General features: G+C 34.8%; 1 protein-coding gene and 1 pseudogene across 3 annotated transcripts in view; both read left to right on the top strand.

The window, feature by feature from the left end:
• The window catches only part of PIK3C3 (phosphatidylinositol 3-kinase catalytic subunit type 3), a 129,298-nt gene that overhangs the window by 46,723 nt on the left and 55,650 nt on the right, over positions 1-26,925 (top strand). For both annotated transcript variants that reach the window (XM_081078333.1, XM_081078334.1), the window contains 5 exons: positions 6,733-6,918; positions 13,115-13,269; positions 14,840-14,930; positions 18,908-18,975; positions 26,465-26,570. In XM_081078333.1, coding sequence (XP_080934459.1) covers positions 6,733-6,918; positions 13,115-13,269; positions 14,840-14,930; positions 18,908-18,975; positions 26,465-26,570 — 606 coding nt within the window. The remainder of the gene's footprint in view (positions 1-6,732; positions 6,919-13,114; positions 13,270-14,839; positions 14,931-18,907; positions 18,976-26,464; positions 26,571-26,925) is intronic.
• LOC308509672 (LYR motif-containing protein 1-like) lies at positions 24,105-24,468 on the top strand (annotated as a pseudogene). The gene has a single exon. The product of its transcript is annotated as an LYR motif-containing protein 1-like (transcript).

Here is a 26,925-nt window from a genome sequence, read left to right as displayed (position 1 = left end):
AACTCTTCAGCTTTTCCTCCTTATCTTTGATTGAGGCCTTTGGAGATTCTTTGTAGATGAATTCTAATCATTTTCCTTATATCCATGGTAAGAATAAGAGAAGAATTTAAAATTTTCCATTGCTTTGCATGTTATTCTCTTTATCCCTGCAAAAAAGGAGATGTTCATCAATAGAATCGCAGGTTTGTGATTCTGTGTTTTAGGGAGAAAAATTGAATTAGTGTATGTTACTCTGTTAAATGAAGAATAAGCATGGTAACAGAAATTGTATCTTGAATGCAGCACAATCTTGTCTAAAATACACAGCAAGATATTGAATTAAACCTGTTAGAATGTATAAGTTCAAGAAGCATAGAATGGATTTACAGAGCAGAACTGCCTTAGATAGAAAGGCTTGCAAGAAAAATTGTTTGTTTAAACAAGTAGTCACTTCCCACTGAAATTCAATTACTTCTAGATATGTGCAAAAGAAAGAAAATGCTCAAGTGATATAAAGTGTGTGACAAGTTTCATTTAACTAGTTGATTTCAAGTTTTTGAAAAGTGGGTGATGAAACTTCAATTCTCAGGACATATTATAGGATTTTTATGATCACTAGAGTGGAGTGAACGATATTTTTTAATCTTCGGGAAGCACTTTTCAGTCAACCAAATATATATTGGCCTTGAAGTGACCAGAGGAGTTATTCACACAGCCACATTTGTATCTCTGTAATAATTTAAAACGGGTTTTGTAGAAAACAAATACTCTTGTACCTTTGTCCCTTGATTTATTTACACAAAGAAATTCTTTTCAGTGTCAGTTTCTTAGGAACAGTGATTTAGGTTATTTGGCATTTGGGCCCTGAGGCTGAAATGATTTTCTAGAGAGAAAGCAGTGCTCAGAAAAACAAATTGGTGGAAATTGGTTCTTACAGAGTTATACTTTTTATTTATTTTTTAATTAAATTTGGTCTTTCCACCTATATTTTTCTCAATGATGTGCGTGCCAGGCCTTGCTGGCACACAGTCTTAAGTGTTTCGGATGAAAACCCTCTCGTCTAGACTTGATGTTATACCTTAAAAGTTCGCAGTAATAACTTTGTCCAACAAAACCAGTTAAATTTATGAAGTATTTAAAATTTTGTGATTCATAGCATGTAAGAAATGACTCATTTTTTTATGGAACTCAAAGTATGAATACTGTAACTTTTCAAAACTAGCTTTTACCATGGTGAATGGCCTCTCTTATAAAAATATTGATTAACAATAAACTATGTTAACTAAATGTCTTTCCATTATGTTTGGGGGGAAATGCAGTAGGAAGAGTCATGTGGTGAAAGGGATAGGGATGCACTGAATGTCCATAAGAGGTTGCTTCTGAAGCAGCCACCGAGACAGGGACATCAGGACTGTCAGGACACAAGTGATCACATCTGTGCATCCTGACAAGAAATGGTGGTGAATCATAGCAGACATGAATTCAGTTCTTATCAACCCTTTGCCTAGAATTATTCAGGACTCTGCACTTCAAGATTTCGTTTCTCTGTCTTTATGTAAAGTAAAACTGTTTTAGAGAAAAGGTGTTTATGTACAATCCAAATGGAAACATACAGTAATTGATCAAGGGTTACTCATTTTTTGTAAACCTTAAGTAATTACTATAATAGAGATGTGGAGTAGAACAGGGTCAGCGTGAAGGAGGTTTCTCAGAGCAAAGCTGGGTCTTAACATCTGAATAAGCTTTCCTGGTATTTCTTAATGATTGTTTTTCATGGGGAACAAAAGCATGAGTACAGCAGAGTGTTAGGTGCAGGGACAGAAAGAGATCGTTATGCGATAGAAAAGATGAAGGAAGTTTTTGATGAGCCTTGAATTCTATGCTTGGGTGTTGGATTTCTCTGGTAGTAGGAAACCACTAACGCAACAAAATGTGTATCTTATTTTAGCAAATAGTGTTTTAAGGAAGACGAACCAGGGTGGATTGGAACAGAGCTGAGAATGAAAAAAAGAGACATAATTAGAAGACTCATGTACTGATTTGAGAGCAATATTGGAGGCCAAGGGAAAGAGAGGCGATTGTGTAAAATGACTTGGAGACAACTCCCAGGACTTAGGCCTGAGTGCCTGAAATAAGGAAATACGTCAGTTAGAAGGATCAGGGTGAGGGAACACTTTCTTATTTTATTTTTAAAATTTATTTATTGGGGAATATTGGGGAAAAGTGTGGTTTTCCACGATGTCAAGCTGTTGTTTTTCAATCTAATTGTGGAGGGCACAGCTCACTGGCCCATGTGGGAGTTGAACCAGCAACCTTGGTGTTATGAGCACTGCGCTCTAACCACTGAGCAACCCAGTTACCCATGCTTTTATTTTTGAATGTTTTGAATTGAAAGTATCAGAACACCTGTGATTTTGTGATATAATAAAGAATATGCATTTGGTATTTGGTTTCTAAAACTCTAGGAATGTCCTGAGTGGTAAGGAGAAGAGCATCTTTTGTTATTCATAATAAGCCCCTTTGAACCATACTGGAGTTTATGCTAATGATGTGACTCTTGGAGGATGGGGCTGATTGCCAGGGGTACCAGCCTTGTGATTGGAGAGTAGAACTTTGAGCCCCACCCCCAACCTCTGGGAGAGGGGCTGGGGATTTAGTTCATCACCAGTGGCCAGTGATCTTAATAAGTCATACCTATGTAATGGCGCCTTCATAAAAATCCATAGCAACGGGGTCCGTAGTGCTTCTGGGTTGGTGAACACATCCATGTGACGGGAGGGTGGCACCTTAATCTGTATGGGGACAGAAGCTCCTGTGCTAGGGACTCTTCCAGAACTTGCTCAATGTATCTTTTCATCTGTGTTATTCACTTGTAGCCTTTATAATATACCAGCAATAATAAAGTATTTCCCGAGTTCTGTGAGCCATTGTAGCAAATTATTGAACCTGAGGAGGGTGTGGTGGGAACACCTGATTTGTAGCCACGTCGGACAGAACTGGGGACCCAAGATTGTCATCTGAAATGAGACACAGCCTTGTGAGACTGACTCCTTTACCCTTAGAATCTGCACTGACTCTAGGTAGTTAATGTCAGAATGGAATTACATTGTAGGACACCCAGTTGGTGTCGACAGAGAATCAGGGAGTTGGATGGTATGGAAAACCCACACCGACAGAGAATCAGGGAGTTGGATGGTATGGAAAACCTCATGGATGGTATGGAAAACCATGGTTGGATGGTATGGAAAACTTCATGGATTGTATGGAAAACCGACAGAGAATCAGGGAGTTGGATGGTATGGAAAACCTCAGAAGTGTCTTGAGTGGAGCAACCGGTTTTCCTTTAGCAACAAAGTAGAAATTCCCAATAATTGAGTTGGTAGAAGTTAAAATTAGAATTATACATGAAAAATATATAATAGTATTTTTAGCTCTGGCGTGATTGTGATAGTGTTTTTAAAAATAGCAGATACCAGTGAGATGATTCTAAGATTGAAAGGGAAGGTAACAAAGTGTTTATTGCTGTTAATGGAAAACATGGTAATAAATGTTCTGATGTTAACACTTAATGTTGGACTCAACATCAGAAACAGAATAACAATAATATTGGATAATAAAATAATTAACAATTGTCAAGTGTTTATTATATACAAGGTACTATTCTAAACACTTACATTAGATAACATATTTAATCTTTACCACAATCTAATGACATAGGTCACTTAAAAGTTAAGTAATGTGCTCCAAATGTCTCAGTAATTGTTGGAGCCAAGAAGTAGGATTTGGGACCGGCCCGGTGGCGCAGGCGGTTAGAGCTCCATGCTCCTAACTCCGAAGGCTGCCGGTTCGATTCCCACATGGGCCAGTGGGCTCTCAACAACCAAAAAAAAAAAAAAAAAGCATGTTAAAAAAAAAAAAAAACGACGTAGGATTTGACCCCAAACACCCTGGATCTGCAGCTTGTAAATACATTCCAGTTATCTGTGGAAGTTCTAGGAATACAATTGCGTTTGAATCCCATATCTTTACATAGATCAATAAAGCATCTTTAAAGGGTTTAAGATTAAGTATCCTCATTGTTATTGCTGCCCTCTGTTCTTATACTTTCTTTCTAATTCCTCTTCTTGTTTTCATCTTCATTCTGCTACCTCCTTGTTTACACTTGTAACATTTACCTTTATAAAATTGTGGAATTTAAGTTTCTTGGCTGTAGTGTACTCTGTAAATCTTGGTACATCTGTAAATCTGAGAATCTAGGAGTTAGATTGTTTCAGTGATTGAATTGGGTAATCAGTATGCTGCAAGATTTGCTTATAATAAGCACACAGTTGCACATTTCTGTTAAGACTGCTGATGTACTATGAAATGGAAGAGCTTTTGCTGTAGTTATTTAAGAAGTATTGCTTTGTTTCCACATTCAACCTAGAAATACAATTTAGAAGTGAAAAATAATTCCTGTGGAATAAGTTAGTAGGGCAGTCTGTGTTCTTATTTAGAGAGAAACACTGTGCTAAATGGTGTGCAGGAGAAATGGCTAGCTATCCTTGGGGAATGCAGATTCCAGCTGTTGAGATGAAATTGCCCACAAAAGCATTTGGAGCATCATTTAGAAGAGCATCGTTTAAATGAAGGTAACAAGATTGACACAACTCCTAAAGAAGAGCTAAAAGTTGCCTGGAAAAATTGAAGTTCTGACATCCTGGCCTTACAGAACACGACACTACTGTTTTGGTGAGCATAAGGAAGTCTTGTAGACAGGAGTTAGACAGGTTAACTTGGTAGAATCAGAAGGGCAACAAGAGTTAGCCCACTGGGAGTTAGAGGTTTGGATTGTGATGAGAGGTACCAGTGGAGTTTTGAGACAGAAGCCACGATTGTGTTGTTGTTTGTTTTTTGTTTGTTTTACAGATTAGAATGACCAGATCATTGATCTGGAAACCACACTATAACCATATGACAATCATCTTCAAACATTGGAAACGTTCTCTATGTGAAGAGGGGCTTAAATTTACTCTCATTTTCTCTAGACAGTGAAACTGACCAATGGGAAGAAGTTACATGAAGACACTGTTGTCTTTTGGGTCATTATAGTTTTGTTGTTCATAAAACAACAAAAATGGTTTCAGTGTCTATAAATGTAAGACGCACTTTGGAAATTAGTCATTGGAATAAAGAAAATATTGGACCTCTTTATGTCAGGAATGTTACAAGGTAAATTTCTGCTGACAGTGGGAAGTTTGTGCCAAAATTACTTCCAACTTGAGCTTCTGAGAGGTTGTGTGAAACGCTTGGACGGGTAACGGTTATTGAGGCTCGTAGCTGGAAGGCTGTTCCAAACTCCAGATGTGTGGTATAGTGAGAATCAATCTGAGGGGAAACAAGAAATATTGCTAGGAAATAGTTGACAGGAATTGGGAATGGATTTAGGAGATCAGTGTTGGCGGAGTAGTGGCTCTGAGGGGTAGGGGCTTAGCTAATTAGGAGATGGCCTGGGTAAGGAGGACTCCCCCCCCCCCCCCCCGTGGGAGACACACTGGCTGAGCGGCAGTGGACTTGGACTCAGCTTTTTCACCATTTTGAGGTGATGACCAAGCCACTTGACTTCTCTGAAATTATATGCAATTTGAACGTTGGACTAGATAATCTCCATAGTGCCTTTAAAAAAAAAATTAGTTATATCAAGAATAAGTTAGGGAATGGGCATGAAGTTTCATTTTTTGTGACACTAACCAGTGATTGTGGTTTGTTATCCCAGTGGATATTTTCTTGAGAATTTGATTAGTTTACGAATGAAGAGATTTTAGCAGGAATTTAAAATATTAAAGTTATCTTTGTTCAAGAGATGAATTCCTAGAGGAAGAGAAAGAAGAAAATGTCTTGGGATCAGCCAGGGAAGTGTTGCCAGTAGGGAGACCTGGTAATAGAGATTGCTATTTATAGAAAGCAGATACACAGCTTTCTTTAAAAAGCATTTATTATGTATGCAGCCTTGAGTGATATACTCTGAGGCAATTTACTTACCTGAAAGTTTGGTGAAAACTTCAGTATGCCACCTATCTCAAGAAGTAAGGTTCCAGAAAAATGCTGCAGCCACCCAGTGGAATCAAGAATATTCGCTGCTGCTTCTATATTTATATATTTTTTTGTTTCCGTGGAGTTTTTGTTTGATTGTCTTTTTAAATAGTTACTTTTCTGCATAAAGAGAGAACTGACATATTCAGTTTAGTTTGAGTCCTCATGAGTATGTGAGTCTCTAGGAAACCCAGTGACCCTGTAGAAACGTTCAAGAGTGGGGTTAGTGGTGTGGGTTCTCCCCTCGCTTGGCTTTGGATTCTTTCATTCATTGGCTGCTTCATTTTATGTTACACGTAGATGTAAAATGAAGGTCTTCTCAAAGGCATCTCAGAGTTCATGAGACATGTCTCAACTATATCTATTTCTTGAGACCTGAATTATTTTAAAATAACAAAAGCACAGTGAAGAAAAAACAAAAGAAAATGTAAAAATCCATAGCGTGCTGAAAGTAGTTTGAACTGTAAAGCTTTAGGCAACATGCTGTTTTTTTTCCCTTGTCCCATAGTGCTTTTCTAGGATCCTGTGTATAACTTTGTTTAGTGTTTACATAAGGAGCCTGTCGTCGGCTCTGTGACTCTTTCATCAGGACCAAGTAGAACTCTGTCTAGTCACCCTTGACCTTCCTTACCCCAGGTAATAGGCTGCTATTTCTAATTTAAACATTTTTTCTGATTTTAGGCTTTGACAAAATTCTTGAAATGTGTTAATTGGGATCTCCCTCAGGAGGCCAAACAGGCATTGGAACTTCTGGGGAAATGGAAGCCAATGGATGTAGAGGACTCCTTGGAGCTGTTGTCCTCCCATTACACTAACCCAACAGTGAGGCGGTATGCTGTTGCCCGGTTGCGACAGGCAGATGACGAGGTACATTATTGTCATTGTTCATTTTTGGGTACATCTTAAACTACAGCCTGATTAAATAGACTGCAAGTGTGTGTGTGTGTGTGGGGGGGGGGGGGGACGGTGGGGAGATTTTTTTTTTGAAGGGAAGAGGATATACTAGTTGTATTTTCAGAAGTAAAATTAAAATATTCCTCCAAGGACTCCTCTGTGAAATGAAAATTTACTTCCTGATCTGTTTTGTGATAGGACAATCTCTCCCAGGACATTTACCTGGCAGCAGAGCTTGTATTGCTCTGTCTGGAGAAAGGAATTCTAATGAAAAATGGTTTAATGCAGCACCAGCTAGGGAGTAATTCAGATCCCTTCTATCAGTCAGTATACAACAAGCCACATTTAATTGTAGCCTTGAAAAGCCCTTGGGGCCTTTAAAACATAGAGATGCATGGTCATCTTACTCTCCTTCAAATTCCTTTAAACTTTCAGCTGCTGACAATTGTGTGTATATGCAGATTTTATGAAGGTGTTTTTGAATCCTTTGGAAAGCAAACACTGCGGAACTTTATCTGGCTCTTTATATACATCTAAGGGAAGGAGGAACTCTGTTGACACAAAGTATTGCTGGCTTTTGAATTTCAGTAATTCCTAATGAGGGAGACTAATCCAGCAGTATTTTTTTATTGATTCAGTTTTATAGGGTGAATGTGCTGTCAAACATAACCTAACATAACCTAGCTTAAAGGGCTTATGGGATATGGGATAACGCTTCTCAAGCCTTGATATATATAGGAATGTGGATTCCATAGAACATCTATGATCTGACCTTTATAAAAATCATTAAATCGGTTTGAATTCGCCGTGGTATCTGAGTTTCAAGAAGCAAAACACAGCATTTATTAAGCTCAATATGTTATATGTGTGTATTTAATTATAGTAGAATTTAAAGTGAAGTAAATAGTATAGTGAATGCTCACATAATTTACCCATCTTCAGCAGTTGCAACTCATAGCCAATCTTGAGTCACCTATAACATCACTTATTCTCTTCCACCTTTGCCTACCTCCACTAGATTACTTTGAGGCAAATCTCACAATATTGTATCATTTTATCAGAGTGGGATGTTTTTCACATAGAATGTTTTTCACTCTCCTATCAAAAAGCAATTCTAAGCATCGTTATTCAGCATATTATCTTCTTCTAAATTGTCTTTACTGTGTCACAAGTAAAAAAAGTATTACAATATTTATTTGAAATATTGAAATATTTATTTTGAAGTTCATTAGAAATTTCTTTTAAGTCATTAATTCTCTGTATATAGCTGGCATGAGTCATAGAGTTTAGATAAAGGTCTCTGGGGAGTAGTCAAAACAGCCCCTTATGGTTGGTTCAGAATTTAAATCGAAAAATTGTAAATCATCATTTTTTGATAGTCTGACTTTAGTTTCTTCACGCGCTTAGAGGCGTTAAAAGCATTTGTGCAAGTACTGAGCTATTTCTAGAGCACTTTATAATTTTTGTTATGAGGTAGAGGATAATGATAGAAACATCGCATGCATTCTAAACTGCAAAATATGGTTTAGTTTTTTTATGGTTTTAGAGTTATAGCATAAATAGTATGGTGATTAAGTTATGTTATGATTTCCCTTTCTCTGAACTTAGTTCAGTAATTAATTGTATATATTCAGCTAAAGAAAAGGTCTTTTTATTCTGTTACTATTTATTTGTTAGATGTATATTAAGATCTGAATTTTGTCTTTTCTCTGACTCTGTGTACATATATATATATATATGTATGGGTATATATGTGTTAGGTTGGTGCAAAAGTAATTGCAGTTTTTGCAATTATTTTTAACCTTTAAACCACAATTACTTTTACACCAATCTAATATATACACATACATATATATATATATGTCTTTGGGAACACAATATATTAGTCTCACCTCAGTTTCCTATTTCTTTTTAAAAAGTGATAATAGCTACTTATGTCACATGACACTTATGAAGAAAAAATTATGTGGGGCAAAGTTTCGAAAACTGTACTCATGCCCATATGCAGAAAGATTATATTATGCAAATTTTATGCTAAAATCATGCATATCATGCCTTTCATTCCTAATTGGTTTCAGATGTTCTCTTGCTTTTTGCTGTATCTGCGGAGTACAGTATTTATGGTTTTATAAACTCCAAATGTTTTTTGGTATTGCAAAAATTAATGGAATCATATAATTAATCATAGCGTCAAAAGATACATCAAAGGTCAATTTGTCTAAATATCTACATCTTGGACAACTGGAAAACTTGAATGAAAAATACTGTGTTTTATGTTTGGACAATTAGTCTAATTTCTTGAATGTGTCACAGTCTCTCCAGTAGCATGTGTTTCTTCATCATCCCAGATGTCTTTCTCCTATTCATCCTTCAGCTTGTAGCACAGACTTTACCACCTCTGGGAAACCTCGCCGAACCATCCTAGGAAGCAAGCAGAATTTTTGTTTGTTTCTTTTCTGCTCCCACAGCATTTGGTTTATTTCTTTACTGTAATATTAACCTTTTCTTCCCCCAGTTTACTTTGCTTTTTAATTGTGAAAGAATAATATAGAAAGTAATATTTCTTTGACAACCTACTCCTCCAACCATTTCTTACCCCAGAAGGGTAGCCACTCATATATCTTTCCATATATTCTCTGTGCAAATTGCAAGTATATGTATGCATGTATAGTATATATACCTGTTTTTAAAAATTAATGTAAATAGGAATACCCTATAAATATATTGTTAAAAACTTGCCTTATTGACTGAACAGTATAATCTTTGACATTTTCTCATTATATACACATATATTTGGTGTCCGTAAGTCTGGAAACAGGCAAATGAATATTAAGACAAATGAAGTCAAGGGCGTGTTTAATTTGTAAAAAAAAAAAAAAAAAAATCCTGTTTTTCTAGACTTTATGGACTCCTGTTGATCCACCTTATTCTTTTTAAACAGCAACATAATATTTTACTGCAAATGTATTTTATAAATTATTTAACCTGTCATTGTCTTTTGTTAGGCAGTTATGTTATTTTGAATCTTTTGCTATAACTGTAGCAAAAGTTATATTTTAGTAAAGACACATATATATACATATATATATTTTTCCATATTTTTGAACAACTAGCTTGCATTGGAATTATTAGGCCAAAATATATATGCCTTTTACGTTTTGCTAATAATCCTCTACAAATCTTATTTTTGTGCTAATATCATACTTTAACAAAATGACAATGACTTCATAATTGGACACACATGATTGGACAAATCCTCTCCTTTTTTTTTTTTACAATTTTATTTATAATGTTTGTACATATATTTTTGCTAAGAATTTTAGAATAATTCTGTCATTTTCTTAAAATACTACCAAAATCTTAAGTGGAATTACCTTAAATTTTTATGTTAGGGAAAAATCGATATGTTTATGATACTCCTGGAGACATAAGTTGTTTATTCAGGTTGTGAGTCTGTAAAAATTTTATGTATTTTTTAAAAAATTAGATTTATTCTGTGACAATTATCGTTACTATCGTGAACTACGCTTATCCCTATTATCTCTTATTTTTGTTTGTTAGTTAAATGGAAAACTGTGTTTTGGTTTTAATATTTATGTTTTACCTTTCCAGTGTAGAGATCTTTTCTTATTCTAATAGCTGTTAGGTGGGTTCCCATTTTTTGTGTGTCAATATAGCATCATGTTATCTGCAAAACATCAGTATGTAATATATAATGTATACTATATATGAAATCTATGCTGATAGATTTCCTAATGTCATACTACCTATATGTTTATAAATTAAATCTTAGTATTTTAATACTTTTCTCAATTTGACTTGCTATTATTTTACTTAAGAAATCTTTAAAGCCATATTTCTTATTGACATATGACTCAAAAGGAGAGATTTCCCATTAGGATTTGAGGAGGAAATGGCATTTGAGATAGACCCTGAAGAGTAGAATTTTCAGACTTGGACATAAGTTTCAAGTGGAAAGAGCAATATGAGCAAAGGCAAAATGATTGGAACGTACAAGGAAAACAAAGTATTTCACTTTAACAGGTGTGTGGAATGTATGTAGTTGTATGTGAGGCAAGATCAGAACCCATGTCTGATTGTAAATGTCTATATGAAGAGTTTCTCTTAATTCAATAAGAAATGAGAAGTCAGTGAAAGATTTTGACATGCAACTTGGCATTAGCACTCTGAAGCATTAGAATTAACTTGTTCTTGAGAGAAATGGTGATCGCTATCTAGATAATATTTCCTAGCTCTTGGGAAATTTTTATTGAATTGCCTGAGATGGAAACCTGATTTTTGTTTTACTTGTATGCTTGTGTCCTTCATGCTTGAAGGAATTTTATATTTTTTAAGATGTGACTAAATAATGAGCAAACAGACTTTGTACTTACTATTGAAGTTAATTCATTTCCATGCAAATGAAGGAAAGTGTAGTTTGAATATAGAATACCAGATAACCAGCAAATCAGAGGATGATGAGTGACTTAAAAAGAGGAAAGTTTTCTTCTGAATTTCTCCTTCCTGGGGAATTTCATAACAATGCTGCTTTTTTGATTTCATGTAGTAAGTTTTTTTTCTGTCATTGGGAAAACACAATAAGTTATATGTTAACTTATATGTTACCAAGCATGCCTTGGTAATAAAGGCTAGTCGTGAAACTAACTTACAACCTCCCAAGGTTACTTGTCATTAAATATATTAATCGTTTTTCTATTATGTGATTCACTTTTTTCTTAGAAAAAGCATGGGAGCATACCTATAGGCATTAAATGACATAAATCTCAAATCCTATAATAGAAAATCAGATGTTTATTTCTCTAATTAAATAGTTTTTAGAAACAGTACACTACAGAGGTGCTTTGATACAGTCAATTGATTTCTCTAGCTGCTGATGTTGCTTGATATATTTGAATAAGAATTAATAAGTTAACCTCCCATTTAACTTTTTTGTGAAAAAATGTTTAGTGGTGAAATCATGTGTATTACTGTCAGTATTTGGGTAATGATGAAAATGTTGATTATGTCAATGTAAGAAAAATTTGTGAAAAAATATATAATGGTGGTAAGGGAAAACAGGTAGTTGGGAAGTAGTCTTTGTCCTCACAGAATTTGTAATACAGTGGAAAACATAAAGAGTACATAAGCAAGTAATTACAAATGCTATAATTGTTACAGATAGGAAAGGAAAGGGTGTACCATGAAATTTTACAGGGGATTTAACAGGGTTACAGGTTTGTGGGCTAAAAAAGGAGACTGAAATTGAATGGGTAGTTGCAAAGTCTCAAAATTATCTAATTATAAGTTTCAAGGGGCTAAGTAGGTGAGTGACAAATGGAACTGGAAGACAATAGATGCTTTAAAAACTTTTTGGAGTTTTCTTATAGTCATTGAGAAGGGATAAGGACTACATTTACAGAGTAAGATAGGAAATAGTTCTATTCTAAACATTAAACTTGAAGAGTCTTTTACATTAGGGGAACACTCAGAAAGGTAAAAGCTACTATGTTGACACTTTTTTAGTCCCAGTTGTCCCATGGGTTGTCAAAAAAATATGGGAAATTTAGGCTTAGGGATTTGTTTTCTTCAAGCCATTATTGGTAGTTGTCAGGAAAGTAAATTCTTTAAAACGTGAGCTTTCAGGGGGAAAAATGCAAGATTTTAAAAAATTCTAATCAGAAAGGTTATGAAACAAATTCTTTGAAAAGTTGAAAATTTAGAGTTTCTTTTGTAATCTTAAACATAAAATGCCATTTTCTGATCTATTGCTGAAAAAAGTTCTTTCCTTAATTTCTTAGTTTACACGAATCATTTCAATCATTTTTTTTGTTTGTTTATTTTTTTCCTTTGATTTTTGTATACTACTTTAAACAAGGCATTTACTGGCCATTTACTCTGTGCCAAGCACTGTTCTGTGACTTTTGTTCTGTTAACTGATTTTTCCTTACAACTCATCTCTAAGGCTTAAATGATTATGTCTATTTTATAGAGCAGCACCCAATGAGACGCCAGAGGTTAGGTATCCTAGTAAACTGCCAAAGGTAGCACAGCTAATAGATAAGTGGTAGATAAAAATAAATTGCTAGCTTGATATTTAGGAATAAATTATGTCTATAATCATATTGCTTTTGTTTTTCTAATATTAGCTTATTGTTTGTTTGTTTTCCAGGATTTGTTGATGTACCTATTACAGCTGGTCCAAGCTCTCAAATATGAAAACTTTGATGATATAAAGAATGGATTAGAACCTACCAAGAAGGATAATCAGGGTTCAGTGTCAGAAAGTGTGTCCAGTTCTGGAATAAATTCTACAGAAATAGATAGGTATGGATATCCAGGGAGGAATTACTTTCAAATCTGACAGTTTCCCCCCCTTTCAAACACTCTCTCTTTTTTGTTTTCCTCAGATGTACCAAACCCTAGTGTGTACTAAGTTTGAAGTTTTACCAGTGAATATGGTCTGTGAATATGGTCACAGAATACAAGTTACTATATTACAGAGCAGTGTTTTCAGGCTGTGGAATCAGAATACCTAAATTAAAATCTTGACTCTGCCACTTAACTGGTTGTATAAACTTACAAGTTACATAATTCTCTATGCGGTCCCAGTTTCTCATTTTAAAAGTGAGGATATAGCAGTAGTAAGTGATCTTTAAGACTAAATGAGTTAACACACATAAAGCATTTAGAAAACTGTCCGACATGGTTAAGGGTTGGATACTCTTTACTGCTCATGCAAAAATAAAATGAAGGACTGGGCATGTCACTGAACTCAAATATTTTATTGTATGAGTTGTAGTTCTTTTATTGGCTGCTTTTCACCTCTTTAGTAATTAAAGAAACAGCATGTTTCTTGAATTAAAAGTCAGCTGTTAACAATAGTAACAATTAAAACTCTCACCAATAATCCTCTGAGGTAGGTATTCATTTCCCAAATTTAGATATGAAAGACTTAACTAGAAGTTAAGTAAATTGCCCCAAATCATATGTCTACCTTGCAAATGGTAGAGTTGACTCCCAAGTTCCAAGTTCCTGTTCTTTCCAGTTTGCCATTGTACTTTCCATAAAATCTTAGAATTTGAGATAAATAGGAATCTTTGGGTGAGAAATCTGAATCCCATCAATATCAACTTGTCTTGTGAAGGTCATGAGATTGGTTAATGACAGAATGAAGTCTAGAATCAGATTTCCTTAATCAGTCAATTATTTCAATTATCACATGACCTCATGATTATATTTCTAAAATTTCCTTTATATTTATGTTATTGCTGTTTTTCATCTTCTGTGTTTCATTTAGAGAAGAACTGAAAAACAGGAAAAGAGCTTTTTCTTCCCTGGCCTGCTTTATATGCTTCTATATTTTGGAAAAGAAACTCCCTTACATTTTCTCCCACTGTACACTGGAGGCCTACGATTTCTGGTTATGCTAATTTACCTTTCTCCTTATGGCACCTAGAATGCTTTTTAGAAGTCTAACATTTTATGACAGGATGTGAACTATAATCCAGTATTTACCAAATTATGGTCCGCTCGTCACTAATTTTATTTTATAAAAAGTTGAAAAAGAGGTCGGGGTGGTCTTGTGGCCATATATGTTTGGGAAATGCTGAAATGCTGCTTTAAAGTAAAATGGCCTCTTTTTTGGAACCACAGTAGTTATCAAAACCTTTAATATGCAGACTTGCACATGTGTCTCCAAGAGGCTATTACCCATATTTTATGACTATGGGACCTCTTTTTCCGGAGCATAATATGACAAGTTTTGCACAGTATTCACTTTAAGATTGACATTTTAACCAGACAAAATTGAGGTGAACCATGCTGAAAAAAATGCCTGTCTTTTTTTGCAGACAGAATATTTACATCTCAGAAATAACCCCTATTGTTTTTTTAGCTCCCAAATTATAAGCAGCCCTCTTCCTCCAGTGTCTTCCCCTCCTCCTGCATCTAAAACAAAAGAAGGTTCAGATGGTGAAAATCTGGAGGTGAGTACAGAGCTTTTCAAGTTTCCTATAGGAGAATCCCTATCAGATCAATATTTTATGTTGTTCTTTAGAACATGAACTTTGATTAATAAATGAAATATTATAATGTTGTTAACTTGTTTTATGATGCATGCTGATTTACCTCTCAGAAAAAAGTGCCAGATAAGCTTCAATTCAAGGCATTTTATTGGTGCTCTGAGCACCAGTAAATGGATTCATATCCGATAAGAAAACAACATTGAGTATTTTATTAAGGAAACTCACAATATTTATTGTTAATATATTAATGAACATTATTATAATTGTGTGTGTGATTACATTGTAAAAAGGATGACTTTGAAAATAGGATAATGTACTTAGAAACTGTTTTTAACTTATACAAAAAATTAAATCCTTGTAGATAAGTAGACTAATGTTTGAGGTGAAATAAGCTTATTTGGCTAGTGTTGCTCTGAAAAGTACATTTGGAAGTACCTTAGTGGAAGCTGATCTAGTATGTATTGTTGAATTTTTTTCCAAAGACTTCTAATTTGAGAAGAATCTTTTATACCCCTAATGTTTAAAATAATACATGATTTGATATTAGAAAGCTTAGTTGACTTTTTAATGCATATATATTACTTTTAGTCAAAATTTAGGAGTGTGGTTGAAATCTTCTGTACCCTTGCCTGATATTTTTTTCTGCTTGATTTATTAAAGAATCAGTAAAATTCCCCCTGTGTAGTGGTACAATTATCAACTTCTTGTATTTCTCTCGGTGTTTGCTTTAACTATTTTGAAGCTATTTTAGTAGGTGCATTCAAGTATACACTGAATCTTTTATCACTGTTTAATAAACCTCTTTATATCTAATTATGTTTATGCCTTAAAGTCTTTTTTGTCTTTATTAGTATTCATTGGTATACTTTTCAGTTCCTTCAATATTTCTGTGGCTTTGTATTTTAGATTTCTCTGTTAAGAACATCATCTAACTGATTTTGTTTTTTAATCCAGGTTAACACTCCTGTCTTTTATTTAACTGGAACTTTGACCACATTTGTTTTTACTGTGATTAGACCTATATTTGGAATTTGTTTGCCATCTTATATGGTACTTTCTGTTTTTTCTTAACATATTTTTTTTCTTGCCTGTTTTTGGCTGGATCCTCTCCTTATCTTCCATCTCTACGTCCAGCTTAGAGGTTATATTGTCTATATTGATTCTTTTGCTGGTTATCCTAGCTATTTTAACATCTATCTTTAAGTCTGGCGTAATCAGTATTACCTTTGTCCAAAACAGTACACTTGTTTATTTGTATGTAATTTTTATCTAGTGATTTAGTTCTCTCATTTAACCCCCAGATTAGCTAATATTTTTATTGTATACAATCAATAACTATTTAGAGGTACTTACCTGTATTTTTATTTACTATTTCTTCTTATATATATCTCTGACCTTCAATATGAGATTTTTTTTGCTTAAAGAGGATTCTTCTGATTGTTTAAAATTTTTAAAATATTGCTCATCCACATTGATTTTCATCCAAATTGAGTTTAAAATTGTACTGTATGTGTTTCCTGTTTCACAAAAGTTTTTCAATTTAATTCTCCCCTGTTTAAACTCTGTAAATATTTTTAATGAAAAAAGCAGTGTCAGATGAAACACATTTTTGATTTAAATTGTATGTCACAATAGAAAAGTATAGTGTCCTTCTCATAGTCAAAGATAAACTTTAGACTTAGACTCTACCTTTTCAACTGATGGAGTCAGCATTATATTACGGCTTTCTGATTAAGGAGTTTTCCTTATTGGGTTTTTAAATGTTACACATTTAAACTCGAGTGCTAAAGTTTTTACTCTAAAATTGGAAATACGACTTCTTGCCACCTCTGAAAGTAATGACATATCTGCTTTTTGATAACAAGCTCTTACTACTCTAGCTTACTTTCTTAAGTACCCATATTTCATTGAAACTTCTAATCAATTGATCTCTACCCCTTTCTTTGTTCATCAGCCCCCTTTAATATTTGCTTTTCTCTGGATATAGCTTTTATCCCATAGCTCATCACTTTAATCATTCTTTTATTGGTACCTTCAGTTCCCCTGGCAAAACCTTAGCTTTTGATAAGCATAATTAATTGCTTTATTTCTCTGTGCCTAAATACTGCTGAAGCAAAGAACATAGCTAAGCTGTTGCTATCACTATAAATTCATGACCACAAACGTCAGGCTGGCACACTACACTGTCTGCCATCTTACGTTTCTCTAGTTGGGTTGCTCTCCCTGCTCTGCAGTGACTGTTTCGTACCTTTTCTACTCTGTTCTTTATGCCCTGTCTCCCAATCTTCTGATGACAATTCTGCTCATACTTAATGGAAACCATTAGGTAAGAATGGTCCCAATTTCCCTTCACAGGTTAACAGACATGAACCCTTTCCTATCTTTTGCTTCTGTTTTCTTACACAGAAAAAAAATATAACTGCCTTCAAAGATAGGCTTTCTTCTTTTCCTCGTGGAAATATACAAATGTTTGTTAATACCTCCTGTCTTAAAAATTCAGAAATGAAGAAAACAGAAACTCTTTCTTGACACCACATTCCGCGGAACAGCAACTTACTTTCTGACTTCTCTTCATGATGAAGCTTCTCAGAGGAGTTGTTTGTACCTACTGACTCTCTCCTTCCTTTCTTTCCAGTCTTTAACGCTTATCATTCTGGCCTTTACTTCCCATGATTATATTAAAACTTAACTTTGCTAAAGTAGTAAATGACTTTAATGTTTATGATTGTGCATGGTTTTCAGTTCCTCTCAGCAATATTCAGCAAAGTAAATCACTCTCTTGAATACCGAACTCTTCTCATGGTTTAGATGATATCGCACATCCCTTGTTTTCCTCTTCACTTCTTGCTGTTCTTTCTCAGTTTCCTTTGTCAGCACTTTTTCTCCACTGCTTGACATCTTAATGTTCCTCAGGGTGCTCTTCCAGTCTCAATTTATACTCTCGCCCTAGGCTGTACTGGTAAACTCAAATTTATATTTCTAGTGCATTTCTCTCACCTGAGTTTTAGATTCATATACTCAAATGATCAACCTACTGGATCTCCCTTGTATATCCTACAGGTATTTCAAACTTAGTATTTTAAAATACAGCTCTCTGCCCTCACGCTAGCCCATTCCTCACTTGCAGTTTTCATGTGTATGATATAACAAATCAACCCAATCCATAAATTTGGGAGTTACTGTATTTCTTTCCTACTTCCTCTTCATCAGCAATTCCTATTAATTATACTTGAAAAATATTTTTGAAACTCTGTCCACGTCTCTCTATCTCCACTCTCACGGTTAACTCTTCAGGACTACTGTCATAGTGTCCTACCTGATATCAGGTCTATACCTCTCAGAGCAACTGAAGTCCTTTTCATAAAGTGTAAATCAGGCCATCTCACTCTCCTCCTGAAGATCTTATGTTGAGTATCCCTTGCTTTGGAAATAAAATCGACTCAGTAGTGTCACCTTAAAGGTCTTGAATAACCTGGACTTTGCCTACCTTTTTAGCCTCCTTTAGTCTAGTGTTCACTCTAATTTAGCCACATTGGGCCTTTTAAAAATTCCTTGAACAGTCAAGTTCAGGGCCTCTGTACATAGTGTCATTTTGGTCTTGCCTAAATATCACGTACTGATTTCTGCCTCTGTTGACTTTCCTATCTAAATTATTTCTAGGACTATTTCTTTAATATTTCTCTCCTACACCAAATATTAAGCTTCCAGTAGGACAAGGAAGACTGTGAACCGTGGCAGCCTTAGCCTCTCACATTATGGAATAAATATTGAGTTAGAATAAATACTGGATGGAGGGAGGCAGGGACAGATCCATGCATGAAATCTGATCTCTGACATCAGATGTGTAGATAAAAACTGATAGGTAAATGTATACTCTCTTATTTTCTCTTTGTTAATAGCACAAGGTAATATATATACATTTCCTTTCATTCTTTCAGCAAGATCTCTGCACCTTCTTGATATCAAGAGCCTGCAAAAACTCAACACTGGCTAATTATCTATACTGGTATGTGAATATAATTTTCTGTTTGTTTTCTTGTCATTCTTCAGGGCTGTTTTTTTCCCCATACTGTATACATAAAGTCAGTTTAAAATAAGGTATGAACAATCGTCAAAAAAGTAAATGCAGTATTTGCGAGTTGTGATCAAAGAATATGGTGAATGTATAAATAAACAAAAATTATTACAGTAAAAGACACATTGCCATTAATCCCTCTCAGAATATTCCCCCTCGCTTCAAACACAGTTATGCCATCGTTTTTGCCACTTTCTGAAGCAGCTCTGGAAGTCCTCTTTCATCAGTGTCCTTAGTTGCACTGTCGTGGCTGCCTCGATGTCCTGAATCAATTCAAAATGTTTACCTTTCATGGTCATTTTTACTTTGGGGGAGTGCCAGAAGTCACACGGTACCAGATCCAGTGAATAAGGTGGATGAGGACACATGTTTTTATTTGACAGAAATTGTTGTACCAGAAGTGATGTGTGACACGGAGCCTCTCCGTTGTGATCAATAAATGTGAATGCTGCTGCCTAGAGCCACCCAATGTAAAGGCAGGAATCTTCAATGCAGAAAGTGGCACATCGAACCTTAGTAATGTTTCAACTTGTTCAGTGCAGTCAGTCGGGTGTAAGCTATGGTTGAGAGAAGGTGTGTTTTAAAGTGTGCTGTAAATCATCCTCCATCATGACAACACTCTTGTGTCACACATCACTTCTGGTATACTGTAGTTTCTGTCAAATAAAAACATCGCAAAGTATTCTTACCCACCTTATTCACTAGATCTGGTGCGACTTCTGGCTCTTCCCCAAAGTCAAAATGATTCAGGACATCGAGGCAGCCACGACAGCGCAACTGAAGACACTCACGAAAGAGGACTTCCAGAACTGCTTCAGAAAGTGGCAAGAACGATGGGATAAGTGTATTCGAAGCCACGGGGAGTATTTTGAGGGAGATTAATGGTAATATGTCTTTTACTGTAATAAAGTTTTTTACTTAAACATTCACTGTATTTTTTTGATCATATCTCGTACATCTAATTCTATTCCTTTACAACTGTTCTCATGGAAATGCTTATTAGCACCATATTTTCTCTTCCTTTCACTGACTTTCCAGTATTTAAGATAAAATTAGGTAACTTTTTTTTTCAGTTTGATATCTGTTTGCCTTTTATGTTATTTAAGTAATGTATGATACTTCATAGTCCTTCAGAGTGTTGGTAATTGTTTACCAACACATTAGAATCATATAAAACTCAAAGATTTCAATTTGAAGTTACTTAATTTATAGATGAGGAAACTGAGGCAGAGGCATGATGTAATTGAACTTGAAAGAACCTGAACTAGGATTAGATCATTCATCTAGCTCTTTGCCATTTACAGAGTGTTTTCATTGACGTTTTCTTATTTGTCCTTGTGAAGTTACATAGGGCAAGTATAAATACCTCTATTTTACATGAGAACAATTTTTTTGATTCAAAGGAAAGGGAGAAACTAAGGCACAGAAAGGTTAATTGACTTCTTGAGACACAATTAATATGAAGCAAGGTTTGCTTTATCTGTCCCAAATTTTAAAGTGTAAGGGACAAGAAGCTTAAGCTACAGGGAGAAATATTTTGGTTCAATTAAAAAAAAAAAAAAGCACTAGGATTAAACACTAGACAAGAGTGCCTTATCCAGTTTTACAGAGCAAACAAAGGGAAGAGCCAGCTGGGTAAGCCCTACCTGAAGCTTTTTTGTACGTTTGAGAAAATACTTAAAACTTGATATCCTTGATATTTTTTAACTGTGGAAATGATCTCTGATCTAACCTTACAGCTCAGTTTACTGTGTTTATTTAAACAGTACAAATTAATAGGCATCCATTCTTAAAGCTCATAATATTTGAAGAATAATGAGGCACTTTGCTTTCCATGGCAAAATAAAACACTGTCTTGTTTTAGACTGAGTTTAGAAAAACTGTCTTAGTAGGTCAAATCAAGCCTTAACTTTACTCTCCCATTCTCCCAACCTAATGTTATCGTGCACACTACACCCTGAAGCGAAGAAACAGGTAACTAAATTAAAGGGCTCATTACAAACACATTTGTCTATTATTTACGCAAACAAGAAATCATTATTTAGTTTCAGTCTTTATGGTTCTCTTTATGAAAAAGAAAACCACTATCGGTAATCTTGACTAAATCTGTCATTTTTGTGCCCTCTGTGTGGGGAGAAAAATAGTTCCTTGTTTTTACTTTAGCAATTTAATATAATATTCATAAAACATTTTTTCTCATAGTAAATTTCAGCGTGTCCTTGAAAATATACCCACAGAATGTTTTGGATAGTTATTAATCACCATTTTTATTTTAAAAAGTTTACTTAGAAATTCTCACATTACCAAATTGCTACTATTTCCTTTGAATGTAACCTGTTGCATCCTAATGTTCTCCATATTCTAACCTGAATTCTTAAGTGGATGTCTCTTCACTGGTGTTATAGAAAAATATTTCCTCATGAAACTCTTAAGTAAATATTTAAAAGGAAATTAAAAAATGTGTGGAGCATGTTTCCGAGTTTTTGAATAGGTACTGGTAAGCTTCTTAGTTATTTTATTTTATTTTATTTTATTTTTCTTTTGCTTCTTAGTTATTTTAAAATTAAGATTATACATATTTTAAGTCATTTGCTAAGAATTTTGTTATAGGTAATGTTATTTCCTTAAAATATTCATGGACAGTTTTCTCTAGCTCAGAATTTATAATCTACACTGGTTACTATTCTAAGCGCTGTGTGTATACCTACAAATTATGCATTCTTTGGATTAGACTATTGACCAGATTTCATTGTAAAACCTGAAATTAGTGGTGATAGTATCTTTGATACTATCTTTGATAGTATCTTTCTAATAGGACGAGTTTTCAAGCCATTCTGAAAGCTGCTGAATAGTAGGAAACCTTTTAGATGAGCAGTTTTGAACAAGGCAACCATTTCTGTTCAGAAAGAACCTTTCTCCACAGATAATAAAGTGCATCCCCAGCTCCCAATCTTATAAACATTCCATCAAACTTAGATTTGATTTATGTTTTCCTACTGTATCTCTGAATCAATGAAGCAGTGGCATGTGCTATGCCTATTCATTCTCTGAGCAGCAATTGTTTTCCCATATTTAAAGTTCACTTCTGTTACATATTCAGAAATACTCATGGGGAAAAAAAGTGGGTGATATGGACTTCTGACTTTGATAGACATCGCATTAATGATTGTAGGTGAAAATATGGGAAGTCATTTCAAACATTTGGTTTAAAATGATCATTTTTTTCCTTTGATCACGGACAGAATAGTATAAAAATATTAATCAAATGTGACAATTTAAGTGCCTCTCACCCTAAGCTTTACTTTATTATAACAAATGTATTGAAATACAAATTTTAATTGATTGTGCTATTACCTTTTGAACATTTTGAATTTCCTTTTTCATTTCTTCCCTTTCCAGTCATTTAAGTGGGATTTCTGCTATGGCTGAATCCTTAGGGGACTATTGTTGTGCAAACAATCCTTTTAAAATGAATAGTGTCAACCTTTTAAGCCGCAGAGGGGAGTTACAGTCTCCAATCTATAAAGTGTTAGGTATCAGGATCTATAAATCCATTCAGTATTTTATTTTTATAGCTATACCAGTATGTTGAAATTGAAAGTAAACTTTGGATGCTTTGACATGTTTTCTATAACTGGTAAGCCCTGTCAAAGTAATAAAGGTTATTTGCCCCACAAAACAAAATTACCAGGAAACAGGTATGGTAGTCCACTGATGTCATCTTAAAATGGTTACTGGGACACTTTTGTCTGCTTTTCTGACTTGAAGATGACAGTTTTAAAGGGCATACTGTAGAGTGATTTGTAGAATCTATCATACTGCTGTGAAGAGAATTCAGAAATTATTCAAATCTAGGTCTTCTAGTCTTGATCTTAATTTGCCTTCAGTTTGCAAATAGTGCTGTTATTTTTATTTTAGATTTGTTAATCTTTTATTGTAATTTTTTTAAATTTAAATATTGTTATTTTAGATATTTTATCTTTGCAGCAGAACTTTGGCTTGAATGATTTTGAAAGGTATTTAATACTTGATCTTTATCATGAGTATCAACATATACCCTCAATCACAGGCAATCACTGTGGCCATTGTGTTTATTTGGTGACCAAGGAGACCAAAACAGAACAATGGAGACTGTACAGTGTGTCGTCTGTATTGCTCATTTAGAAATTAATTTGCTACATAAACACAGAAAAATACAATCAATATACTAAGATCATGCAGTTAAGGACTTTAAAGGGTAAAAGGGTACGGATTGGGTTTGAATAATTGACAGTTTTACAGTTTAGAATCACTGTTCCACATTCTTAGGGAGTATCCTGAAGTGACCAAACATCTTGGAATACCATGAATCGGAAATACGAGTTTATCTTAACTGTTGTTAGCTTATTCATGTAGTACAAAGCTGTCCAATAAAACATTCTGCAGTGATGGAATTAATCTGCAGTGAGGCATATATAGCCACTGAGCATTCAAACTGTGGATCGAATGACTGAGAAACTGAATTTTGAATTTTATTTAATTTTAATTAATTTTATTTTAGTCATATATATCCTGTGTCTCTAAGAGGCTTTCTTGATTCAAGATTCAAGAATGCCTTCTTGAATTTTTGGTTTACAACGCTTGTTAGAAACATGATATGGTGGATATGGTGTTATGGTTCAGTTCGTCATACCTCTTGACAGAACATTCTAGGTTATACAACTCGGGACTTCCAGAACACCTGTTATTATAATGGTAAAGCGTGACACTGGGAAGTTGGGAGGGGAAGGCTCTTATTTTTATCAAACTTTAAAACATTTCTATATATAAGACTATATGTTGTGTATGTTGGGCTACTGAAAGTATTTAAGATATGGCATCTAGCATCAGTTTCTTTATGTCCTCTGAAGGGAGCTACGAGGTGTGATCAAAAGATACGATGAATGTTTAAATAAAAAATATTTGCTACCAGACATGCCCGAGCTCCATCTGCCCAGGCTCAGTTTGGCTCCCAGCACCGCCTCCTCTCAGCCCTCCTGGGGCTGTGGTGCTTCTGTGGATGGGGGAAGGAAGAATGGGGAATGACAACAGCAACATGACAAGAAGTTCTCGGCCTCTACCACTGAATTTTCAGGCTTGCGAGGAAATGGCAGGCGGCATCAGGGCAGATGGAAGACATAATTAAAGAACAGTATATAGTAAATTAAGCCAGAACTCTGTTCCAGAAAAACAAAAAAATCTCACAGATACAGACCTGATTAAGCAGTGTATAGATGAATGCACAGCCAGGATTGAAATTGGACTGCATTACTAGATTCCTTACCCAAGACTCATCTGCTTCCAATGGTCTTTACCTCATTACGAGGTTGGGGACTTCAAAGCCAGGAAAAACTGAGGGAACTTTCCAAACCAGTATATCTCAAGTCTCATGATGAGGTTTCCTAACACAGAAGAAAATTTATTTCTCAGAATGACCCAAATAGGTCTTCTGTGTAAACCAGATAACCAACTAGGTCTTCAGTGTAAACCAGATAACCAACTAGGTCTTCAGTGTAAACCAGATAATTTGTGCCCCTTCTGATTAGGGGCACAAGTTCCAGTATCTTCTTAACCCCCACCCCCGAAATATTGGTACTCACCGTATGATGTGTGCTCAGTTTGCCAGGTCTTGATGCTTCAGTAGACGACACTAATCTTAGACGTCATGGACCTTCCATCCTCCCTGAAGCATCATCTGGAAATAAGACGTAGGCCTGTGGAAGGAAGACTGAAAAATGACAAAGCTTTTCATGGGAATGCCATTGCTAGACATGCCAGCTGATACAAAGAAATTACCCAGTGGCTGGAAGTTCTCAAATGATATACGGCCCTCAGAATATTTTGAGATTGTTTTTTCAAGTTACAGATTTGCTTTAAAATGGGCTTTTTTATATGCATTGTGCTCTGTTGACTCTTCCAATTTCCAGATAAATTCCCCTTATAAAAGTAAAAAAAAAAAATTATTACAGTAAAAGACACATTGCCATTAACCCTCGCTTTTAACACATTTATCCCATAGTTCTTGCCACTTTCTGAAGCAGTTCTGGAGGTCCTCTTTCATGAGTGTCTTTACTTCATCCTCAATCATAACAATCCATGTCACACATCGCTTCTGGTAGAGCAATTTCTGTTAAATAAAAATATTATGGTATGTGTTCACCACCGTATTCACTGGATCTGGCACCATGCGACTTCTGGTTCTTCCCCAAAGTCAAAATGACCATGAAAAGTAAATGTTTGAATGGATTCAGGACATTGAGGCAACCATGACAGCACAACTAAAGACAGTCACAAAAGAGGACTTCCAGAACTGCTTCAGAAAGTGGCAAGAATCGTTGGATAAGTGTGTTCGAATTGAGGGGGCATATTTTGATGGGGATTAATGGTAATGTGTCTTTTACTGTAATACATTTTTTAAAATTTAAACAGTTACTGTACTTTTAATCACACCTTGTATGTTGTACACTTGAAACTATACTTAAAAACAAATGAAACCCACACACACACACAAAAAGCAGAAACATTGGATTAGAAGACCTGTAAGATCTAATTCAACCAGAGGGAAAGGGGAGACAAGGGAGGCAGAAGAGGATAAAGGAGGTCAAATATATAATGACAGAAGTAGACTTGACTTTGGGTGGTGAGCACACAATATGATATACAGATGATTGTTATAAAATGGTACACTTGAAACCTATATAACTTTATTAACCACTGTTACCCCAATAAATTTAATAAAATTTATTTTTAAAAAGATCTAATCGAGATTACTGCTTATATGATTTTGTAGTTGTATATGTAGTTTAGGTTTAAGAAAATATTTAAAATTTCCTTTGACTCTCTAAGACCACAGTTTTATGATAGAAAAGATTGAAGATTATATACATGGGTTTTTGAGAAATGGGAAAATTTGATGGGAAAGGAAGAATCAACTTAAATTTTTATTCATCTTTCAGAAGGATATTAATGAGGGCAATAGCTTCAGATTGGTTTTCAGAGACCCTTACGTAATACCAAAAGTATTACGTACGTTGTGAAAATATTCTTGTCTAGTGTCACTTGACAGATATGTGAGCTTAGGTGATTTCTGAAGATGTTGATGCTCTATGTACTGTACTCATAAAGTATTAGGAGAAAATGCTTGATTTGACACCAAAATTTTAGAAAATCTAGGATATTGTGCAAATTAAGGCATTGTTATTAATTTTTCTTTTATAGATGGTAGTATACATTCCTTAACTCTCCACTTTTAAATGAGTGATGATAAATTATGTCTCATTACTCCCATTTAATTATTTGGCACCTGTGAATTAATCTGCTTTAACGGAAAGGCATAATAAGTATTTACAGAATGAATCTCAGTTTCATTCAAATCATCTGAATGACTTAACATATTTTTAAGGTATGTGATTGTGGAATGTGAAGATCAAGATACTCAACAGAGAGATCCAAAGACCCATGAGATGTACTTGAACGTAATGAGACGGTTCAGCCAAGCATTGTTGAAGGTAACCATTTGATGTGGGGTTGGCAAACACAGTGCATGGACCCGATCTGGCCTCTTGCCTTGAGCTATGTTGTTTGGCTCATGTCTCATGAGCTAAGAATGGTTTTTATATTTTCAAATGATTGAAAAAAATTAAAAGAATAATATTTGGTGATATAGGAAAATTATGTGAAATTCAAATTGCAGTATTCATAAATAAAATTTTATTGCAGCATATGAACAGTCACGCTCGTTTGTTTTCATATCGTTTTTGGCCACTTTTGCACCATGATAGCAGTTGAACAGTTGGAATGGAAAGTGTATGGCCTAACGAATTTGTCCTTGGCCCTTTACAGAAAGTTTGTTGATCCCTGATT

The sequence above is a fragment of the Rhinolophus hipposideros genome (genome assembly GCF_964194185.1).
Source record: "Rhinolophus hipposideros genome assembly, chromosome: 17".
NCBI classification, from domain to species: domain Eukaryota; kingdom Metazoa; phylum Chordata; class Mammalia; order Chiroptera; family Rhinolophidae; genus Rhinolophus; species Rhinolophus hipposideros.
The sequence above is the reverse complement of the archived record's forward strand: the minus strand, read 5'-3'. Positions and strand labels throughout refer to the sequence as shown.